Below are 21359 nucleotides of genomic sequence, written 5' to 3'. Positions count from 1 at the left end.
TCATTGTTCAACCGTTACCATCGTCCTCTCCTTCCAGCATCGATACCCCAGGTGTGATCAGCAGAGTGTCTCAACTCTTCAAAGGCCACCCTGACCTCATCATGGGCTTCAACACCTTTCTGCCTCCGGGCTACAAGATTGAGGTTCAACACGCTGACCTGGTGAACGTGACCACACCGGGCCAGATTCACCACATCACGCCACACGGCATCTCGGTGTCCATTCTGCCCTTGCCCTCCCAGCAACTAGCCCAGCCACCAGCCTCTGCAGCCCCCACTGCTGCTGCGGCCACTACCACCACCACCGCCACCACCACCAGTGCACCACCGACTGTTCTCACCCAGCCAACGCCTGCCAAGATAAGCAAGGTGAGGAGGAAAGTGTTAGTTGGTGTTGTATCGGGTTGGATGTCATTGTGTTCCATCTCAGACAAAGAAACACGAGATGAGGTATTGATCGATTGACTTCTTTATTGACATATTCGCATACGAAAAAGAACCATGTGCATACAATGGTCAAAAGGACCTTATTTCCATTAAGGTCCTTTCAAAGATGGTTCAATACACGACAGTAATATATCAAAATGATACATCTAGATGATGCTGCAAAAAGGGCATACTGGTAGTTATGAAAAAGTCCTGTTATCATTCTTCCATCTTTTGTGTGCAGATTAAAAATGGTCCTTTGAGACCATGGATTTAAGACCTTTAGGAAGTCCATTCCACATGCCATGCCTTGCCATTACCGCTGTTAAATGTTCATGGTACAAAGTAGGGATGCACCGAAAGGGACATTCTTGGCCGAATACCGAATATAGGAAACAGTTGGCCGAATACCGAATATGATTAATATTCTATATATATCTTTTCCTACCATTGCTGTCATGACCGTACCTTAAATCTACCTGATTTATGGCAAAATAAATGGTTATGGCAAAACTTAACTTAAATAATAATCACTATTATAGGTCCATAAAACATTTATTCAGCTCTTTTGAATGCATTAATTGCATACACTATTTGGGCCGAAACCGAATAGGCAGAAAAATGCATTTTTAGCCATTGTCTGGCGAAAAACTTCTGCGGCCGAATATTCGGTGCATTACTAATACAAAGTGTGTAGAGCTCCCTCCGCTGACATTCACAAAATACTTGACTAGATACTTGGGTACTTCACTGTGCACGATCCTGTGAACCATACACATTTTCATGTGAGATACTCTCTCCCCGACTTGAAGACACTTTAGGCTAAGAAATGGGCAGGAAGAAAAATGTAAAAGAGGATATGGCAGCAAATGAAAAATGTAATGTATATTATTATTAATCTGTAAAACTGATTAAAAAAAATCCGTTTTATTTGAGGAGCTGGGGTTGGAGAAGTGGATGTCTGACCAGAAGGTTGCCAATTTGAATCCCTGGAGCACTGACTGTTGTCACACAGCCAAAAATAGTTAATTTAATTCATGAACCTGTCCAGTGGCCAGCAGTAGAAGAATCCATTCCCAGCAGTGCTCATTTTGATTTAGTTTTAGTCATAGTCTTTTGGATAAAATTCCATTTAGTTTCCAAGCATTAGTTCTACTGGATCTTTATTTGTTGACGGAATTTGTCAGTATACTTAGTCTTAGTCATCATAGCTTCGTTTTTATTTCGTTTTCATCAGTGAAAAATGGTACTTAACGAACATTCTTCGTCATAGTGTTGGTCCACAAAATTAACACAGATTCCCAGTGTGTATTTGTGTGAATTTGAAGTTGAATGTTGCTCAGATCAATATTTGTTTCCCCTCCTCGTTGCTCTCTTTCAATGTACCCCACTCTCTCTCCTCAGCCCCTCCAGTCTCCGGCCCTGACCCCCAGCAGCCAGAGTAATCCATCCATCCCATCGTACACCTCTCCGCGCTCTCCTCCCCTCCAGCTCCACGCCCCGCTGAGCTCCACCCCGGTGTCGACAGGACCGCCCCTCCAGAACAACCAGCCAGTGGAGTTCAACCATGCCATCAACTACGTCAACAAGATAAAGAACCGCTTCCAGGGACAGCCAGACATCTACAAAGCCTTCCTGGAAATTCTGCATACATACCAGGTATGGGCTGAGGCAGTTATCAATAAAATGTGTTCTCTCTAAAGGTAGTGTACCTTTAAACAGACAGTAGGTCGGTCTACGAGAGCAAAGATTCGGTTATACCATAACATTTTCTTATTTACTTACAGGAGTAGTTCACCCAAGAAACTACTTATTTTCTATCAATTACAAACCCCATGAAGCATTAAATGTATAGATTTTTCTTTTTTTCCCCACATTTTTGATCACCAGCGGTCTCTCAAAAGAGACTCTTTTGAGTCTCCTACCGGAGGTCTCATCAATGTATTGCCTTAGGAATGTGACGATACCAAAAATATCTCCATGAATTCAACACTTACTGGGGTGTGTAATTGATAGAAAACAAGTCACTTGGGTGAACTACTCCTTTGATGTTTTATAACCCTGATAACATGAATGTAACCACGTCCTCCGCCCTCTTCACAGAAGGAGCAACGTAATGCCAAGGAGGCGGGGGGGAACTACACCCCAGCTCTGACGGAGCAGGAGGTGTACGCCCAGGTGGCACGTCTTTTTAAGAACCAGGAAGACCTTCTGTCCGAGTTCGGACAGTTCCTGCCCGATGCCAACAGCTCTGTGGTGAGCCTCGCCTGTTCTTCCTCTAAATGTAACCTTTTATTTAAACACGGTCAAAATAACCCTGATGTGAGCAACACCAACATAGTGGAAGATGGACAACAACAGAAATGTTAAGCCATCTCAGTATCAGTCAGTTTACTTAAATGTCATTTCTGGAATATGACCCTAACTAACATGTCTTTGAAACCATCTGGTAGGATCCGCCTCATACAGGTGTCTTGTGTCCCTTGCAGCTCCTGAGTAAGGCCACGGCAGAGAAGGTGGAGTCTGTTCGTAACGACCACGGGGGGACGGCCAAGAAGATGCAGCTCGGCAAACAGCGACCCAGTCAAAATGGCTGTCCAATTAGACGCCACCCACCCGCTGGGCCCACACCGCCTATCAAGGTACAATAACCATATATATAATTTACATCTTCAACCACTTATCTGGAATCGGGTTGCAGGGGTAACAGTTCCAACAGAGATTTCCAGACTTCCCTTTCCAGCAACTAGCAACTTCCTCCTGGGGGATCCCGAGGTGTTCCATGGCCAGTGTGGAGATATAATCCATCTGGTCCTTGGTCTGCCCCAGGGTCTCTTCCCAGTGGGACATGCAGCGAGGACCTCCCTATGGAGACACTTAGGAGGCATTATTATTAGATGCCTGAACAAACCTTGGTTCTACTCTACTAAGCCTCTCATGGATGACTTCTCACCCTATCTCTAAGGGAGATGCCGGCCTCGCTTGTATCCGCAATCTTATTCTTTCGGTCATGACCCGCACTTCATGACCAGTCGGAACGAAGATTGCTCGGTATATACGTTAAAAAGAATATACTGTATAAAACTTAATATATCTTCCCTTCCCTTCCCCATGGTTCCTTGCTGCAGAAGAAGCCTAAGTTACTGAACATGAAAGATTCCTCGGTGGCAGAAAGCAGCAAACATGGACTTGGAACAGAAACCCTCTTCTTTGAGAAGGTGAGTTTGAGTTAAAAAAAATAAAAAATAAAAAAATTGTATTGTATTGTTAATATTTCATCTAAATTTAGGCTTTATTCTGAGGCCGGTTCACTCCTCTTCATTATTTCACCATCTCCTACAGGGGCAGTAGAGGTACAGTGGTACAGTCACTGTACCTCTACTGAATACAGTAAGTGAATGTGTTAAATGTTGACCAGTGAGCATCACATTATAACTATGTTGACTAAATGTAAAACAATAATAATAATATAAATGTATTATTGCCCCAATACGAAGTAAGGTATTATTTTGCACACTATAAAACATTGGAAGGACTCTGGTGTTTTGGTACATCTGGTGATCTCAACGTCCCTGGGCTAGATCGAGTCGCCTCCCGTGCTGTTTTCTAAATGAAACAATAATATTTGAAATATGACTCTGTTGTTTGTGTTGCAGGTGCGTAAAGCATTACGGAGCACTGAGGCCTATGACAACTTCCTGCGGTGTTTGATGATCTTCAACCAGGAAGTAATCTCCAGAGCTGAACTGGTGCAGCTGATGCTGCCCTTCCTGGGGTGAGTACTGAGTAGTGATACTCTTACACATTACTGTTAATCTCGGCGATTAAAACTATGACGAAAAATGCAGTTGCTGCCGGCCTTAATTGGGCCGCCTCAGCATTATGTTCCCACTCACATGGTTCACTCAGCCAATCACGCACTAACTCCATCTTCATACCGGCTATTTAAACTGGAAGGGTTTGCACTCCTCCTGACTGCTTGCTTGCTTGCTGCTGCTGATACTGCTGCGCCGCCGTATGCTAAAGTTGTCCTGCTCACCCTCCTCCACCCCAGCTACCACCTGTCATTTTGGATCTGTTGTTTAGGAATGGGGGATTCGGAGTCCCTATGGTTGGGACTGATGCGCTTGATCTGAGTACCTAAAAAGCAGATCCAATTCATCGCCAAACCTTAATAAATATATTGCTCATTATATCTATTCGATAAATATATATTCCATCCATTCTTTAGTTGTCCTGACTGAAATATATGTTTTCATAAATCAATGCTATTGAACACCCTTTATGTCTGTGTTGGTTAAATATATATTGAACCAATGAAAAGTATTAAAAAGCGCTTTGGACAAAACCGCTTAATTGGACAAAACCCCTTAGTTGGACTCTCAACTGTCTGCTAAAGGAGCTAACTCCACAACCTCCCTCTCTCATGCAAATAATGAACAATATATAAATTCACAATACCAACTTTGAGGCAGTATTGCATTGTTTTAAATATTATTATTTTTTCTTTTCCTGAAAAACATTTTAGAGTTCTTCCCGACAGCAGAGATATGATTATTGAATTTCCAATTAGAGAATGTAGAAGAATTGTACCACATGAATACAGCATGGAACTGTGGACAAAATCCTATGTGACAACAATATATTATAGAAGTTTGGGATCTGACTCTGAGAGGCTAAATCTCATCAAATAGGAAAATTAATAATGGACCTTTTTATATGAAAAGGGTAAAAAAAAAAAACGATGAACAAGAAATGTAAAACATGCATAGAAACCTTATGTTCCAGCTTTATATATGTTTGGTGTTCACTTGGCAGCAGTGTAAATTTTGACAGCAAATACTGGTTTAGACTTAGTCTTTTGAATAACACCATTTAGTTTAAGTCGTATAAAATGTAGTAATCTGAAATGGTTTAGTCTAGTCCTAGTCCAGTAAATACCAAAATCCTAGTCTATTTGTATTTTTGTCTTAGTCAACAAAATGAACACGTCTTGGCAGGCACATCAGAAGGTGATAATATAAGTGTATCACTCATACTGTGTATCCCTTCATCCCACTCGTAGAAAATTCCCTGAGCTGTTTAACTGGTTTAAGAACTTCCTGGGTTATCGAGAGATGTTGTCGTCCCACATCGAGGCGTACCCCAAGGAGCGGGCAACCGAGGGCATCGCCATGGAGATCGACTATGCGTCCTGCAAGAGGCTAGGCTCCAGCTACAGAGCTCTGCCCAAGAGTTACCAGCAGCCCAAATGTACCGGCAGAACACCTCTGTGCAAGGAGGTGAGACCAGCAATCACTTAATTACGATAGTGCGCCATACAGTTCCAAGAGTTGAAATGCCAAAACATGAAATGGCCTGTTATAGTGCCACCAAGAGGCTGGTTTGAGGAATTAGAGACGGTTCTTCCTTGGCCTACTGGGAGTGTACAAAGTTTCATGCTTATTGGTCCAGCGGTGCCTGAGATTAGCTGCTCACAGACAGACAGACTCACAGTCTCACAGGAGTGAAAACATAATCCCTCGCCTTCGGCCATTCCGGCCTGGCAGGGATACACAAATAATCTTTGAAAAGAAAATACAAACAAGTTGTCAGACATTTTCAATTGTCTTCATGTTCCTATTGTATTCCAGGTTCTTAACGACACCTGGGTCTCCTTTCCTTCCTGGTCTGAGGACTCTACCTTCGTCAGCTCCAAGAAGACCCAGTATGAGGAGCACATCTACAGGTGTGAGGACGAGCGCTTCGAGGTGAGACACCACTGCTGCTTTTATAAAGGAGACTGGGCTCTAATTTCTAGGAAAGCTGAGGGCGGGACTATGTAGGAGAGACAGACAGACAACAATCGTTGTACCAGCAGGATTTGGGGTTAGTCAAGTAACTTCAGGTTTAACACTAGGTTTTCAGAGTTACGACAGCATTTCACTTCATCCCAGCCAGGGTACATCGGCATGGTAACTTCTGACTGGCAGCCCAAATTAGATTTCCTATCCAGATTGGAGTCAGTTTGGTTGTATGCAGTGACTTGTTGTCACAGGGTTGAAATTTGATTTGTACAAATACGTTTCCATGCAATTGTATGCTGTTCAGATTTCACAGACAGACAATCTGGATAGGACAAAATCCTGATTTGGGCTGACGGTGTGAACATAACCTTATTGTTGTACATCTAACCTACTTGTATAAATGCAACCACCTACTGACTATATTCCTGTGGAGCTCGGTGCATGGATCATGGTAAACCCTTTGACTTTCCCTGGCAAATGTCTTGAGACTTAGATTAGTGACATAGATTCTCATCAGAGGGAGTGGGTTATCTCACAGCTTCTGAACCGTCAAAGCCATTTCAATGTGCTTTTCTACCCAATAGCCTTGTACCTGTTCTACTTACTACTTACTGTTTGAGATGAGAAAGTAAGCCTACTTAGCGCTTTGAATGATGTTTTTTACATTCATTTCTTAGTTGCTCCATTCTACACTGCCAGGGTTGCAGCTGCTGAAAGAATAAGACTAAAATCAGAGTTCAAGTTATAATCCGAGTTTTAAGGGGGTCTTCACTGCAGCTCATTATGTGGTCCAATACTTTCTCACGGAACACATACACGACACAGAGAGCTTGTAGGTCTGCTATTTTTGAAAAAACTTGAAAATATTTATTTCAGAAAACTGGAGGATTTAGAAGATTCCTTTAGTCTGGAATATGTATTTGAATTGTTCATATTTGTAAAAAAAAATTAAGTTTGTATGTTGCTCTGCGGCCAGTAGATTTGACCACATTGCAAACACTGTCCCTTTTATGTGAACTCATACCTAGATTGGGAAATCCTGGGTTGACATACCAAGTTGACCACCATATTCACATTACTAATTAGCGCGGTTGAGGATGTTCAGTGTCAGTGAAGCCACAAATCGGAAACTATATCCTGGCCCTGTTGAACCTGCTTTGTAGTGCAGGCCAGGCCACACTCTATATCCTTGTATACATTATAACAATAACAAATTGTGTACTTAACTCCCACGCAGTTGGATGTGGTCCTGGAGACAAACCTGGCCACGATCCGTGTCTTGGAGACGGTCCAGAGGAAGTTGTCTCGTATGTCTGCGGAAGAACAGGCCAAGTTCAGGCTGGACAACAACATGGGGGGCACGTCTGAGGTCGTCCACCGCAAAGCCATACAGAGGATATACGGAGACAAGGCCCCCGACATCATAGACGGCCTGAAGAAGAATCCATCCGTGTCTGTACCCATCGTGCTGAAAAGGTACGAGTTAATGACTGTGTTTAACCGTTTCTGACGTTCACAAGGGTTCACAAGACTGTGCATGTTCATCTGCCACACCGTGACGTGTGATTGTGTAAGTAGTCTGTAAAAGAAGTTTAAAACTCTTCCTTCTCCTTCCCGTCAGGTTGAAGTGCAAGGAGGAGGAGTGGCGAGAAGCACAGCGCGGCTTCAACAAGATCTGGAGAGACCAGAATGAGAAGTATTACCTCAAGTCTCTGGACCACCAAGGCATCAACTTCAAACAGAATGACACCAAAGTGCTCCGTTCCAAGACGCTGCTCAATGAGATCGAGAGCATCTATGATGAGGTGAGTGTCTGTGTGTTCACCACAGCAGCGTGTTATCGGCATTTTGTTTTGTTTTTATTTTATTTATATTTTTTGACCGATATTGAACCAGAAACCTTGTGAAAATATTGCTATCCTGTTTTGGATTGATTTGAAAGAATCACAATGTGCTTCCTGATAACCTTGTGGTATTGGGTGCAAAGAAATTGTGACAATATTTCTATCACTAATATATTCCTAATAGCTCCTCCCCTAATAAAAAATGCAACATAAATCAATGTGCCCGAATATGGTCAATTGAATGTACTTATTTCCCCCCTCTTCCCCATCAGCGACAGGAGCAGGCGTCAGAGGAGAACCCTGCGGGCCCATTGGCGCCCCCGCCTGGCGGGCCCCACCTGACGCAAACCTACGACGACCCTCAGATCCTGGAGGACGCGGCGTCGCTGATCATCCACCACGTCAAGCGACAGACGGGCATCCAGAAAGACGACAAGTACAAGATCAAGCAGATCATGCATCACTTCATCCCAGACATGCTGTTCGCCCAGCGGGGAGAGCTGTCCGACGTGGAGGACGACGGAGCAGACGACGACGACGACGACGCGGACGAAGACGAGGAAGAGGCGAACCTCGAAGGCGGGAGTGGCGGCGCGCCATTGTCCAAGAAGCCCCATAACGGTGTGGCGAGTGGAGGTGTGTAAATGGATGGAATGCTAGTCCGCCACATTCCACACCGATGCAACTATAATTCTAACTTGACGGCGGCTGTTAAATCCAACAGCTGATTGCCCCCATGGACTCTTGTGTCAGCATAATTATAATTTGTACTTCTGTAAACTATTTAGTACATATCCTTACGTATATGAGCATTTAGACTAGCATTTCTGTTAGCCCATTTTGGGGCGGGATCCCCTTTTGGTGTTAGCATTATGTTATGCTTTAACTATTTAAAAATAGCAGATCTACAAGCTCATAGCGCGCCACCGAGTGGCGTGCTACGAGCTTGTAGGTCTGCTATTTTTGAAAAATCGAAGAACGACTGACATAGAGACATAGCTTTTTCATAAAACTGTCATTTTCAAACAGAGTATAAGAACTGTCTGAGAATTGGGGGGAGGAAAGTCTTCTGCCATGCCAAGTGAGGTCTGGCAATTCTTTTTTAAGCACATAAACACGGCCCTGGCTCTCTGATGCTGCGGATAACTGTTTCTGTCCGCCTAATAAATTCTCAGCCTTCACCCTGACTGGATATTAATATTTCTTTCCAATTTATAGGCGGAGGCCGCAGCCCGTCCAAGGCGGCGTCCAAGCTGCTGTTCGGCAACTCTTCGGCGCAGAAGCTCCGCGGCTTCGAGGACGCCTACAACATGTTCTACGTCAACAACAACTGGTACATCTTCCTGCGCCTCCACCAGACGCTGTGCGCGCGCCTCCTGCGGCTGTACGCGCAGGCGGAGCGGCAGATGGAGGAGGACGCGCGGGAGCGCACCTGGGAGAAGGAGGTGCTGGGGTTGAAGCGGGAGAGGAACGACAATCCGGCCGTCCAGCTGAGACTCAAAGAACCCAGTGAGTTAACAATTAGTGTTGTTTTCGTCGACTAAAACTAAGACGAAAAATGTTCGTCGACTACCTTTTGTCACTGACAAAAACGAATGGAAACTAAATGAAAATTAAGCTACGATGACTGATGAATAGATTAACATTACCATCAATGAGGAACCGCTCCAGTGTACGAAATGGTAGACCCTTCGGGACAGTGTGGGGAAGGAGCTGGCAGCTGGCCTTAACACCTTGTTGGTATCAGGGCTGTCACGATTACTAATTTAAATTGACGATTAATTGTCTCACAAATAATTACGATTAACGATTTAATTGTGTTTTTGGCATTGAAAATATGAATAAAGAATACATTTATGTGTGCCGAATCAGCCGATATCTATCTATCTATATAGATATATATAATATAGATATGTCAATTGACAAAGTATCCAGAAAAAAATACTGACATATTCATTATACAGCCTAGTAGGAAAGTCCGTGAAAGATTTCACGTAAATGGCACGCTGCGTTCATGATTTGAGGCTTTTTGTTAAAAACGGACCAATCCTGCAAACTTTGAAGGCCAATGTTAGCCAATTTAGATGAAATATGAAATATCGGACAGATCCGTCTTGAACACATAACAATTAGAGATACTGTTTAACGATTTGCGGGATTTTTGGACAGAATCTGGAGGAGTAATATAAAAAAATGTGTTTTACAAAAGCCGGCCTCCTGGTGGCGCTATAACAGACCATTCTGGAAGATTTGGGGCAGAGGTTCATCGTTGGCATTCAGGGAGTGTGCGTGTGCAAGAATTTGGCATCGGCCGGGTTAACGGTGCCAGAGATTAGTTGGTAACAGACGGACGGACGTGCACACACACACAGACGGAGTGCAAAACATACTCTCTCCCCAGGCCTTCGGCCTGGTGGAGACAATGGCCCTCATTTATCAATTGAGTGTAAAATCTGCCCCAAATTCGAGTGTGGGTTTCGTAGTACACCCATGTCACCACAGCATTTTTAAGTGATCGCAAACAGCTGATCCTTCCTTAATTTTGTTCTGACGTTAATAAATGTGACTGCTGAAATCTATCTGGCACGCCCTATGAAATCAAGCCCCGCCCTCGTTTTTGCGACATGAACAACTGCAATACGACCTGGAAACCATGGTCAATGGGGGGAAAAAAAGGTTTCTCCCGTGCCTTGCTGCCCGCCTCATCCCCCTCTCTCATACACACACACAGACGCACACGCAACTTGCAAGCCCAAATAACTGGTGTGTTGTTAAAAGAATAAATAAAGAACGAACACTTGCATGAATTAAATAAAGTTGTAGGCCTAACCTGTCTGTTTCCCTCTCACCTCGCTTGCCTTGCTGTCATGCACGCACGCACCCACCTACATGACACATCGACATGAATGGAATACGTTTGTAGGCTGGCCTATATTAATTTTACCCATTCGTGCGCAGTGCACGGCGAAGGCGTGAGACTGCGCACTGCTGTGATAAGTCCTGTGGGTGAGTGATGCCTGCATGAGAGATAGGCTATCATGTCGTCAAGGCAGTCATAATCAACGTTGTAGTGATTTGATCATTGATGAAGGAATCATAAACATATGGATGAAGGCTTGCCGCTTGCATGTGTGCTGGTATGTGTTGGCGACGCAGGCCGCGGTCCCGTCCTCCCGACCCCCTAAAATGATCTCGCTTTTATCTGAACTGTCAAAGCACTTATTTAAATGGTGAATGATTAAGCCCCTTACGCCTATAGCCTGCTACAATTGCAAATAAGCAAGCTGTATGCTTATCATTGTCACTTGGAAATAAAGGCGTGCAGTCCATTTATGCCTTTAAAAAATATATATATCACAGACAGTACAGTGATTTAGGCATCTGATGTCATGCCACATGCGCTCCCAAATCATCTCACAAGTGCGCTCGCATAACAAGGCCAGTAAAGCACTGTTAGATTAAGCACAAACTAATACATTGTAAACATGTTATATTGTTTTTATTTGCGCGAATTTAATTACTTGTAAAGTTGGAAATCTCTTTATTTTTCTTTTTTTTTTACATGTATATACATAGTTTTATATTAACATTTTAGGAGTGAAAACATATGCTTAGATGCCTGTGACAGTGTGACAGCGTGTCAGCAGTTCAGACAATGCTGCTCCGCTTGTGTACGACACTTTACTGGCCTTGTTATGCGACAGCCGAGGACAAAGCATACGACAGCTCCCGACCAGACGTGACTTTTGTCCTACTCAAGTTCAATTTCAAGCTTTGGCGGATATGGTAAATGCCGAAAATTTCGGTAATTTCGGCGTGCACCCATATTTTGGCGTACGCACGGTTGATCAATGAGGGCCAATGAGTTTGACAGGCATGTATGCATGCCAGACAGATATACCAGTATGTGAACCATCAAAGGAAGCGAGCTGTCTGGCTGCTGCCTGCTCTGTGTTTGCTCTGCCCTGACGTTGGTCTCCTCCCTCTAGTGGACATCGAGGTGGAGGACTACTACTCAACGTTCCTGGAGATGGTTCGTAACCTGCTGGACGGGAACATGGAGACGCCGCAGTACGAAGACTCTCTCAGGGAAATGTTCACCATCCACGCCTATATCGCCTTCACCATGGACAAACTGATCCAGAGCATCGTCAGGCAGGTGAGCATCCAGCCGTTTATTTCTATTTTTGTGGCTATTGGCCAAGCCATCTGGATTTGTCTTTATGTATGTCTGTCCTGTCGAAAGTAGATCAATCACAACTCATGCCACTACGTACATGAGGTCACGACTTGCGTTCTTCTTGTCAAGTTTTGGGTCAATTGGTAGTATTATAAATATCACTATTTACATGATTTGACCAAATGAGGCGTAGACCGTCACCACACTAGGATATACATAACAAGCAGCCATGCTAGAGTACGGCTTCACCACTGGACCCTCTATTGTGGTTTGTGCAGCTTCATTCATTCAGGAAAATGCCGTATACGTTTCCCATGTAATGCTTCTCACATCCTTTCCCTCCCGCTCTCGCCAGCTGCAACACATGGTGAGTGATGAGGTCTGCGTCCAGGTGACAGAGCTCTACCTATCAGAGAGCAGCAGTGGGGCCACAGGCGGGCCTCTGTCCACACAGCCATCCAGGAGCCCAGCAGAGAGCCTCTATCAGAGGAGGGCAGAGCAGGTCATGTCTGACGAAAACTGCTTCAAGGTAGGAGAAGTCAAATGTAGCAATGCATTCAGTGTTGCCAGATGGAAGAATGGAAGAATATATGTTCAAAGATTTGCGCCACATTTTCACGATTTTTCTAAAATAGCAGATCTACAAGCTCGTACCGCAGCACTCGGTGCCGTGCTATGAACTTGTAGATCTGCTATTTTTCAATAGCTAAAGCGTAACACAATGCTTTAAACACAAAAAGGGGTTCCCGTTCAGAATGGGTACGATAACGATGATCAGCAGATAATTCTTTATAAACTTTCAGAGGAGACATTTAATATCAAGACATCAAACCTGCTGTTCCAAATATTTATCTGGCTCTTTCTCTCCTTGGCTCCTCTAGTTGATGTTTCTGAAGAACAGAGGTCAGGTCCAGTTGACCGTGGAGCTGTTGGACACAGAGGAGGAGAACTCAGTGGAGCCGATGGAGTCTGAGGTGAGAGGTCAAACCAACAGGGAGAGAGTTCTGTCCAATCCCAGTTCTGTGACTGGAATCAACCGCTACATTCAGAGCACCGTCATCCATCCAACATACACCGGTCTGGTGTGTGTTGACTTGTAATCTGCAGGTCTCAGTTTAGCATTGACTCGGTTGGTTCGCGGCACAAAAACAAATCAAGACAGTGCTGACGGGTCGGGTCAAAAATAAATGACTATTATGTTAACTTATTTTACATTATTGCAAGTCTACAAAAACAGCCAAACCACAACCCATCTAGGGTCACAGAATTTGCTACAATAGGTTACCAATTAGACTGTAACAAATGTCTTGTTATGCAGTCCTTCTGGCATTAAAGAGGCCAGAGATATCGGTTCATCTCCCTGGGGCTTAGACATTTCCTTTTGTCCTACATTTTATTAGGACAAATAAATATTGCCCTGCCTCACCGGTTTACGCCTATAATTTTTTTTTACAGTCCCTATACTGAAGTGAGCCACTGCTAAATATTTCCCCAAACGCCGAAGGTATAGGATGCACTGTACATCAGCAAATATTTATATTGGTAATTTAGTAGTTCTTGGTACTTATACTTAGCAAGACAACGATTAAAATATGTAAAAGAGAGAGATGGTGACACGATACAGGAAACCAGGTGTGATGGTTTTATGAGGTGCAGATTTCCAAATTGGATAGAATTATTGGGTCAGGACGGTTGGAAGGTGGATAATTGATGTGTGCGGAGACTGCGGACTGATTTCAGAACTGACCCATGCATAACTGCTGCACACACAAAACCCTGCCAAGTCTGTCTTGAACACCCAGTGACAACAGAACAGATTCCAGTACATGCTCCAGTTCATATATACAAAACCTTATGGTTTGGGACATTTTATATAGGAACTCACGTTTGCCATTTACTGTATCATCTGCTGTATGTGAGGTTTGTGGTAAAGCTGGTAGATTATTAACGGACTGATTGTTGTCTTATGTGTGTGTTTATTTTTTCAGCGTTGGTCTGATTATGTGGACCGCTACCTAAACTCTGACTCTACGTCTCAAGAGGTCAGGGACCACCTGGCCCAGAAACCTGTATTTCTACCCAGGTAATATCATCATCATAACCTTTATTTAAACTCGGAGTGCAATTGAGGGGCAAGCCCTCATTTTCAATGTAGCCGAAATACAAAAAACAAACTCAACAACATACACTCTACAATACAGCAATATCAAAATATGAATTGTAAAACAGAAAGTGTCCAAAGCTAGAATAAATATAATAAATGGATGAGACTCAATTAAAACAGTTACATTGATGAGTAAAAGTGCTAGAAATAATTTCCCTGAATTGACCTAGGGAAGGCAGTGATCTGATTTTTATGGATTTTTGGAGTTTGTTCCAATCGAAAGGAGCACTGACAGAAAAAGCTGCTTTGCCTTGCTCCGATTTTGCAAAAGGAACCTTGAGGGTCAGGAAGTCACCCGAGCGGGTCTGATACGTACTTAGGTTCTGATCCAACATAGAACAAATGTAAGAGGGGACCATTCCTGAGATGGCTTTGAAAATGAAAATATACCAGTGCATATCCCGCCTTTTGGACAGAGAGGACAAGCCTGCGTTCCTATAGAGTGTACAGTGATGGGTACCATAGATGTCACCAGTGACCCACCTTAGGGCAGAATGATAAACCGTATCAAGGTGCTTTAAAGTGGATGGTGCAGCAATCCTGTAAATAATATCTCCATAATCAAGAACCGAGAGAAATGTGGCTTCAATGATTGTTTTTTTACAGGATGTCGGAAAGCATGCTTTGTTCCTATAGAAAAAAACAATTTTTTGTCTCAGTTTGGTGACCAGATTTTCAATGTGGAATTTAAAAGACAATATTTAAAATAATATGTTCTTACCATCACCTTGGAGTGGAAAAAGGCCAGTAGAACTAAGAAATCTGCTGTGTATTTAACAACAAAATATCATTGCCACAAAAATGTAAAAGTACAATGGACTTCATTGACAACACGCTGGTTTATTTATTTGAAAAGGATCCCCATTAGCTGATGCCATGGCAGTCAGCTGCCACCTGGGGTCCACACAAAACATATTACAAAATACACTACAAACTACATGAATTGCATTGATTCACAGTCACATCAACATAAAACACAATTCAATTGCATTAATTCAAATAACATACTTCAAATCACAATTATAAAACAGATTAAAACAAACACTGGTACAATTTAGCCTAAAATAGTTCTCTCAACTATGGTCATCTATATCCAAGTAAATAACTCTTTGCCTTTTTCTTAAAGGCTGTTTTATTTTTTTGTTAGACAGATGTCAAGTGCTAAATTATTCCAGTAATCAATAGAGCACCGAAGTCTGACGTCACTTTCAGTTTTTAGTTGCATTGAAATCCCCATTGAGGCGATTTTAGATCGCCTCATATAACAACTGTGTTTGAAAAATATACATGTCACCCCGGCCGCTTCACTCATGGATATGAAGAATCAACTGACTGAGAGAAAACGCTAATGTTACTGCTGCTGAATTAGTTAGATTTTCGCTAGAAGCAGACTGTATCATATATGAGTGACTGACTGTTGCAAACGATACAGAGACACCTCCCTAACAATAACGCAGAGACAGCTTGTTTATTTTTGGACCACAACGCTTATAGTAGACGATATTAAGATCACCCCATGTTATTCTCCATAGAGAAATTACTTCCGCGAACCAGGGGAATCGTCGGGATGAGCGAGTTACGTCAGGACTTCGGTGCTCTATAGCTCTATAAATTACAGTTTTTTTCATTGAGTTTGTCTTTGAACTAGGTACAGCAATATGACTATTAACAGCAAATCTTGTATTGTGAGTATGTATATCTTGACAATATTAATCTATTTGGTCAAACAAAAACAAAGGGCATTTTTTAATTAATAACGCAAAAGAAAAATGTAGCCAAGCTTGAGGAAATCCTCTGCTCAATAGTGAGCCATGAGAGGCTTGAGTGCATATTTACAATATTAGTTATTAACTTCTTATAGAATGTATTATACAGATAAACAAAATAGCTCATAGCTATCATAAAAATAGCACATTATTCAGAAAAACAGCAGACCTGCTATTCACTGTCAAAACAGTGATCCTATTAAAGGACCACTTTTCAAACTATCTTCATATAATAGGTCCTCACTAATAATCATGAAGAAATGGCACAATTTCTTTCTACTCTGTTGGCTGTATTTTGCGTGTCTTAAGTACCAGGTCATATTCCCTAACTTGAGTAAACTAAAGACCTGGAGGCGTGATCAATGCTCTTTGGCCACTCAGAATAGCCAAATGGCATTGATCACGCCTCCAGGTCTTTAGTTTACTCAAGTTAGGGAATAAGACCTGGTACTTAAGACACGCAAAATACAGCCCTGTGTCTCATAGGAGGGCTGTGGGCAGTTCAGAAACCGTCTTCCAGTGACATCATCGATGGGGAATACAAGCTAATAGAAATCATGCCATTTTATCATGATAATTGTTATATGAAGATAGGTTGAAAAGTGGTGAAGTGGTCCTTTAACCACATGAACCCTAGAGTTCCTATTGTGGGTGTACGTTGTGGGGAGAAGTAGAACACAAACAATTGATCTTTCAGTTTTGATGGTCAGCCCTACTTCTAAATGTCTTGTGAAGAAATCCTGGATGTACATCCGCCTCGTGTTTTGTCTCCAGGAACCTGCGTCGGATCAGGAAACACCAGAAAGGCAGAGAGCAGCTGGACAAGGAGAGCGGAGATGGAGGGAAGAAAGGCCTGGACAAGGAGAAGATGGAATGCATGTTTAAGCTCAACTCGTACAAGATGGTGTATGTCTTCAAGTCTGAGGACTACATGTACCGACGCACCGCCCTGCTCAGAGCACAGCAGGTACGCCCAGCTCACACACCTTTTATTAAACATTCTGGCTCATTTGGAAATAAACATCCTGATCCTAGGTAAGCCTTTTTTTCAATCTGGGAACCCATCGGCTCTGGGGGCAGGCTTCAATTGCAAGTCTGTGAAGTTTCTCAGAAACTTCCTTAGGTTTTAGAAGGCCTTTTCAAAATCGGCCTCAGTCCAACCTGAACCTCTAGAACAGAAGAAACTAGAGGTTCTGGGTGCTACGCGGCCCTCACACCTACACCGCGATCCGACTAATATGTCTTGAGTCATAGCTAGGGCCGATTCATACTCTTATTTTAGAGCCGAATAAAAGTCGGTTCGGCGCTGTAGAGCCTACAATGTGACGTCATTTGAGGTTCGGGGGCGTGGGTCCTAAAGTCGCCTCTTCGGTGCTACTGAAAATTTTTGACGAGCCGAAATCATTTCGGCACTACAGCGCCGGTAAAACGGTAAAATAGGAGTATGAATCGGCCCTTAGTGTCGGCCTGTCGGAGGCTTTGTCAGAATACCGAAAGCATTATGGCTCGTTCATGGCAGCCATCTTCATACTAATTGGTCATAGTTGGATCCCTGGGCACATTGGTTCGCTCTGCGGTTCTGGACAACTGGATATCTTCCTTAGCCTCAGCTTCATCTCCCAAATACAAATAATTACAATTAAAAACAAGCACAACCAAAAAGTTAAAGCTGCAATGCAATTCCTGATGTTTGTTTTCGTCTCTCTCTCCCACTCTCTCTCTCTCTCTTCTTTCCAGTCCCATGAGAGAGTAAGCACGCGCCTGCACCGTCGCTTCCAGAACTGGGTGGACGCATGGGCGAAGGTTAACGTGACCCACAGCATGGCCGCCGACACGTCCAAGTGGCTGATGGGAGAGGGTCGGGAGGGCCGGGTGCCCTGCGTCACCACGCTCCACCCGGAGGTCCTTAATTTTGTGAACATCAACAAGTTCCGTGTCAAGTACGGCCCCCCGGCCAGCAAAGCTCCGTAGTACACAGCCCACCACAACACAAACACCGCAGGTGGGCGACTGAACCTTTTTTTTTAAAGAATTTTGGGGTCTGGAGGCGGGTGATTGAACCCAGAATCTACAAAGCGCCACATTCTGGTGACCAGGAAACCTCCAGCGAGGAGAAATGTAGACACATGAGGGTGAAATAGTCGTCTTTTGAGGGGGAGGGGGATCTCTGGAGGACCTGTGGGTGGAAATGACACGAAAAACACACAATTGGGAATTGTCCCATGTGGGGTGGGAAGGTTCTCCAGATGTTTTTTTTTATCATGACCAACACGGAAGCACAAACATTAAGCTAGCTACCGTGTATGTTTATTCATTTTGTTTGTTTGTGTTATACTCCAGGGCGGCAGGATGTCTTGGTTTTTTTATACCAGCATTTGGTTGTGTCTTGTTCTCTTTCAACTGGGCCATTCGGTGCCAAAACCCTAGGAACCGTCACAATACCAGTCACTAAAGCTCCTCCCCAGCACACACAACAGCACATATAGACGGAACCTTACGCTACACTATGAAATTTCTTTATAGGAAACTGTGGCCCAGCTGTCCTGTTTAGAAGCTGTTTATAGGAATTATTTTATGTGTTTTTATCTTTACGTTCCAATTGCAAAGCCATGAATGTTCCAGAACAGGGTTCCTCACTCTCAACCCTAGTACTGCTGGTTTTCTACTCTTATCAGGACGCTGGTACTCCTGGTTTTTGAACTTACCAGGGCCTCTAGTACTGCTAGTTTTCTATCCTACCAGGACCACTAGTACTGCTGGTTTTCTATCCTATCAGGACTCATTGCACGAACTTCGCAACGTTCAACACGGCAACTGAACTTGCTCGCTTTAGTTCGCTCGGTGGTGTCTCATGGCTCAAGTGTGCTTGAAATGGAGCCCCTCTGTCACAGTCTAAAACAAAAGCCCTCCCTTCGGGGGGCAGAAAACTGTCACGGCTGGGACACCAGATGAATGCAGTTATCTTCCCTTTTAGTATAGGAAGCCAGCAGTAACGGGCTAGAGACACACGTCATGGATGTTTTTACTCAGCCAGATTAAAACAAGTAAGTCTTAACACCGATAATTCAGAACAAAATTGCTATTCAAGCAAAGACCCAGGATTCATTTCCTACAGTATAGTGTTTTATCACAGTATATATGGTTATACTGCATTGTGTTATACTACATAAGCGATCATAGAATCTATTTTGACGGACAAGTGCACTTAACCTGAAGGGAAGTTGTACCTTTATTTCATAGTTTTCGTTGTTTTCCAAAGTGCTGGGGGAGATCAAACAAGGCTGGTCAGAGGTTTTTCGTTTTGTGTGTTTTTTCAAGACGGTGCTGTGTTGAGACTAGACACAAACAACTTGCATCACAATCTTTTACCACAATCCTTTCTGGAGCAATCTAAAGTGGCAGCATTATGACGACAGAAACAGAAACACGCCTGAGTGCCAAACAGTGTTGTGGGTATGGAGGATACCAGGGAAACAAAGCACTGTTGCATTGTATGTCTAAATATATATATATATATACTGTATATATATATTTGTTTTCTGAGGCTGCCTCTCCCTTCTCAAGACGGCTGTTTCCACTCGGACTGTAAAATTGTACAGCTCTTATGAATAATGTCATGGCATTCTATAGTATGATTTGTATTTTGTTGTGTGTATATATTATATATAGATCTATAAACACACACACGCTGCCCTGGTGTCTAACCTGTTTTTAAAAGGTTACTGGCAAATAATGTTTTGTGACTGTCAATACACCAGCTTGTACATACAAATCCCATTCGGAGATACTGTACACAGTCACACGCAATCGCTTTCTGGATTGTCCTTCACTCACGCACAAACGCGCACACACACACTGTACATAATGTGTACATAGGGTCAGACTTTATGACAGTTACGTGTTGTGATAGTTCTAGACTTGTGGAACTTTAGTCATGAACTCAACTGAAGTTTAGAACGACAATGTATATATGGAAAACAACAAAAGACGACGCAAGATTTACTACCGTTTTTACCAAAGGGAGTTGAACATTAAGGAATTTAAATGACACATAACTGTTACCCCCCCCCCCCCTCTCTACCCACTGTGTGCGTGTGTGTTCCTTTTTAAATTTCTGTACTAAAAAAGAAAATGTAAATGTTTTTTTTTTCTTTTTTTCTTTTTGAAATGTAGAAATGAATTCAGGTTCCGTTACATTTTTATATGAGAAGAAAACTGATGATTTGTTTTTATGTGGCCGAAGTGTTGATGGAATCACTGTCCCCAGCTCATTTCACCCGGTTTCATGGACACCAGTTGTCTGATGTAAAGTTAAAGTCTCTCTTTCTTTCGCTCTGTCTCTCTACCTCCGTCACTCCTTTTTGCCTTTCTCTACCACCACCACCACCATCACCTCTTCTCACCTGGATAGATTCCTGCTGTAAATTGGATCACCATATTTTTGATAATGGACAACAGTCACATGAGCATGTGTTTAGCCCCTCCTTTTATTTAGACTTTATTTAAAGTAATAATAAAAAGACATTTGTAGCCTACGTGTTTGCGCTTGTTTTTCTTTTTTCTTTTTTTTAACGTGCATTTTGTGACTAGTGAATGAAGTATACGATAATTATGCTGCTGTGTGCGCAAATGTGGTCTTGGGACCAAATGTGCAAACCTTTGAGTTGCACTTTTATTATTTTAGACATTCGCTACACCACACTCACCACTAGATGGAGTCCACAACCACAATTATTTCAATTGCAGTGAAAAATGCAATTGAAGCCCTTCTGCATGTTAACTCATTTGAGGTCCCACTCGCCTAATATCAACACTTCCACAGTGAGGCTACTGACTCTGAAAGCATCTCTTATTGTCGAGTCACAACAGAGCCTACATTGTACCCAGAGATGTTTGAGGTCTTTTGGTTGTTTTTTTCCCCAACATTGTCGTAGAACCTTCATATTGGGCTCAAATCAAATGAAAGCTCTGCTCAAGCTGATGCCAGTACAACTAAAATGAAGTACTCAGAGGTCATAAGGTCAACACATGTACATCGTTGAAGATAAAGTAACTGTGCTGTGTCCTGCTCTGGAGAGGCTCTTATCCACCTGTGACTGACAAAGATTATTGATGAACTAACAGAGGACATCAAAAAGAACCTCAATACTCTCAGCGACACACAGGAGGCTCTACAAGAAGCTCACACCATCTT

At 43.0% G+C, this 21359-nt stretch overlaps 1 protein-coding gene across 7 annotated transcripts in view; it reads left to right on the top strand.

Annotated features, from left to right (window-relative positions):
- The window catches only part of sin3aa (SIN3 transcription regulator family member Aa), a 29291-nt gene extending 8600 nt beyond the window's left edge, over positions 1-20691 (top strand). For 4 of the 7 annotated variants that reach the window (XM_080761562.1, XM_080761563.1, XM_080761564.1 and 1 more), the window contains exons 5-22: positions 38-368; positions 1830-2084; positions 2529-2681; positions 2879-3067; positions 3554-3643; positions 4082-4200; positions 5491-5707; positions 6059-6175; positions 7449-7687; positions 7833-8016; positions 8328-8691; positions 9274-9564; positions 12045-12214; positions 12591-12764; positions 13117-13209; positions 14224-14318; positions 16940-17132; positions 17903-20691. In XM_080761562.1, the coding sequence (XP_080617688.1) occupies positions 38-368; positions 1830-2084; positions 2529-2681; positions 2879-3067; positions 3554-3643; positions 4082-4200; positions 5491-5707; positions 6059-6175; positions 7449-7687; positions 7833-8016; positions 8328-8691; positions 9274-9564; positions 12045-12214; positions 12591-12764; positions 13117-13209; positions 14224-14318; positions 16940-17132; positions 17903-18136 (3508 nt within the window). In that variant the 3' untranslated portion in view covers positions 18137-20691. The remainder of the gene's footprint in view (positions 1-37; positions 369-1829; positions 2085-2528; positions 2682-2878; positions 3068-3553; positions 3644-4081; positions 4201-5490; positions 5708-6058; positions 6176-7448; positions 7688-7832; positions 8017-8327; positions 8692-9273; positions 9565-12044; positions 12215-12590; positions 12765-13116; positions 13210-14223; positions 14319-16939; positions 17133-17902) is intronic. The other 3 variants (XM_080761567.1, XM_080761566.1, XM_080761565.1) reach the window with 1 other exon arrangement.
- Positions 20692-21359: the final 668 nt, after the last annotated feature.

Source organism: Protomyctophum bolini (genome assembly GCF_963924005.1).
Source record: "Protomyctophum bolini genome assembly, chromosome: 4".
Taxonomy (NCBI): Eukaryota; Metazoa; Chordata; class Actinopteri; order Myctophiformes; family Myctophidae; genus Protomyctophum; species Protomyctophum bolini.
The sequence above is the reverse complement of the archived record's forward strand: the minus strand, read 5'-3'. Positions and strand labels throughout refer to the sequence as shown.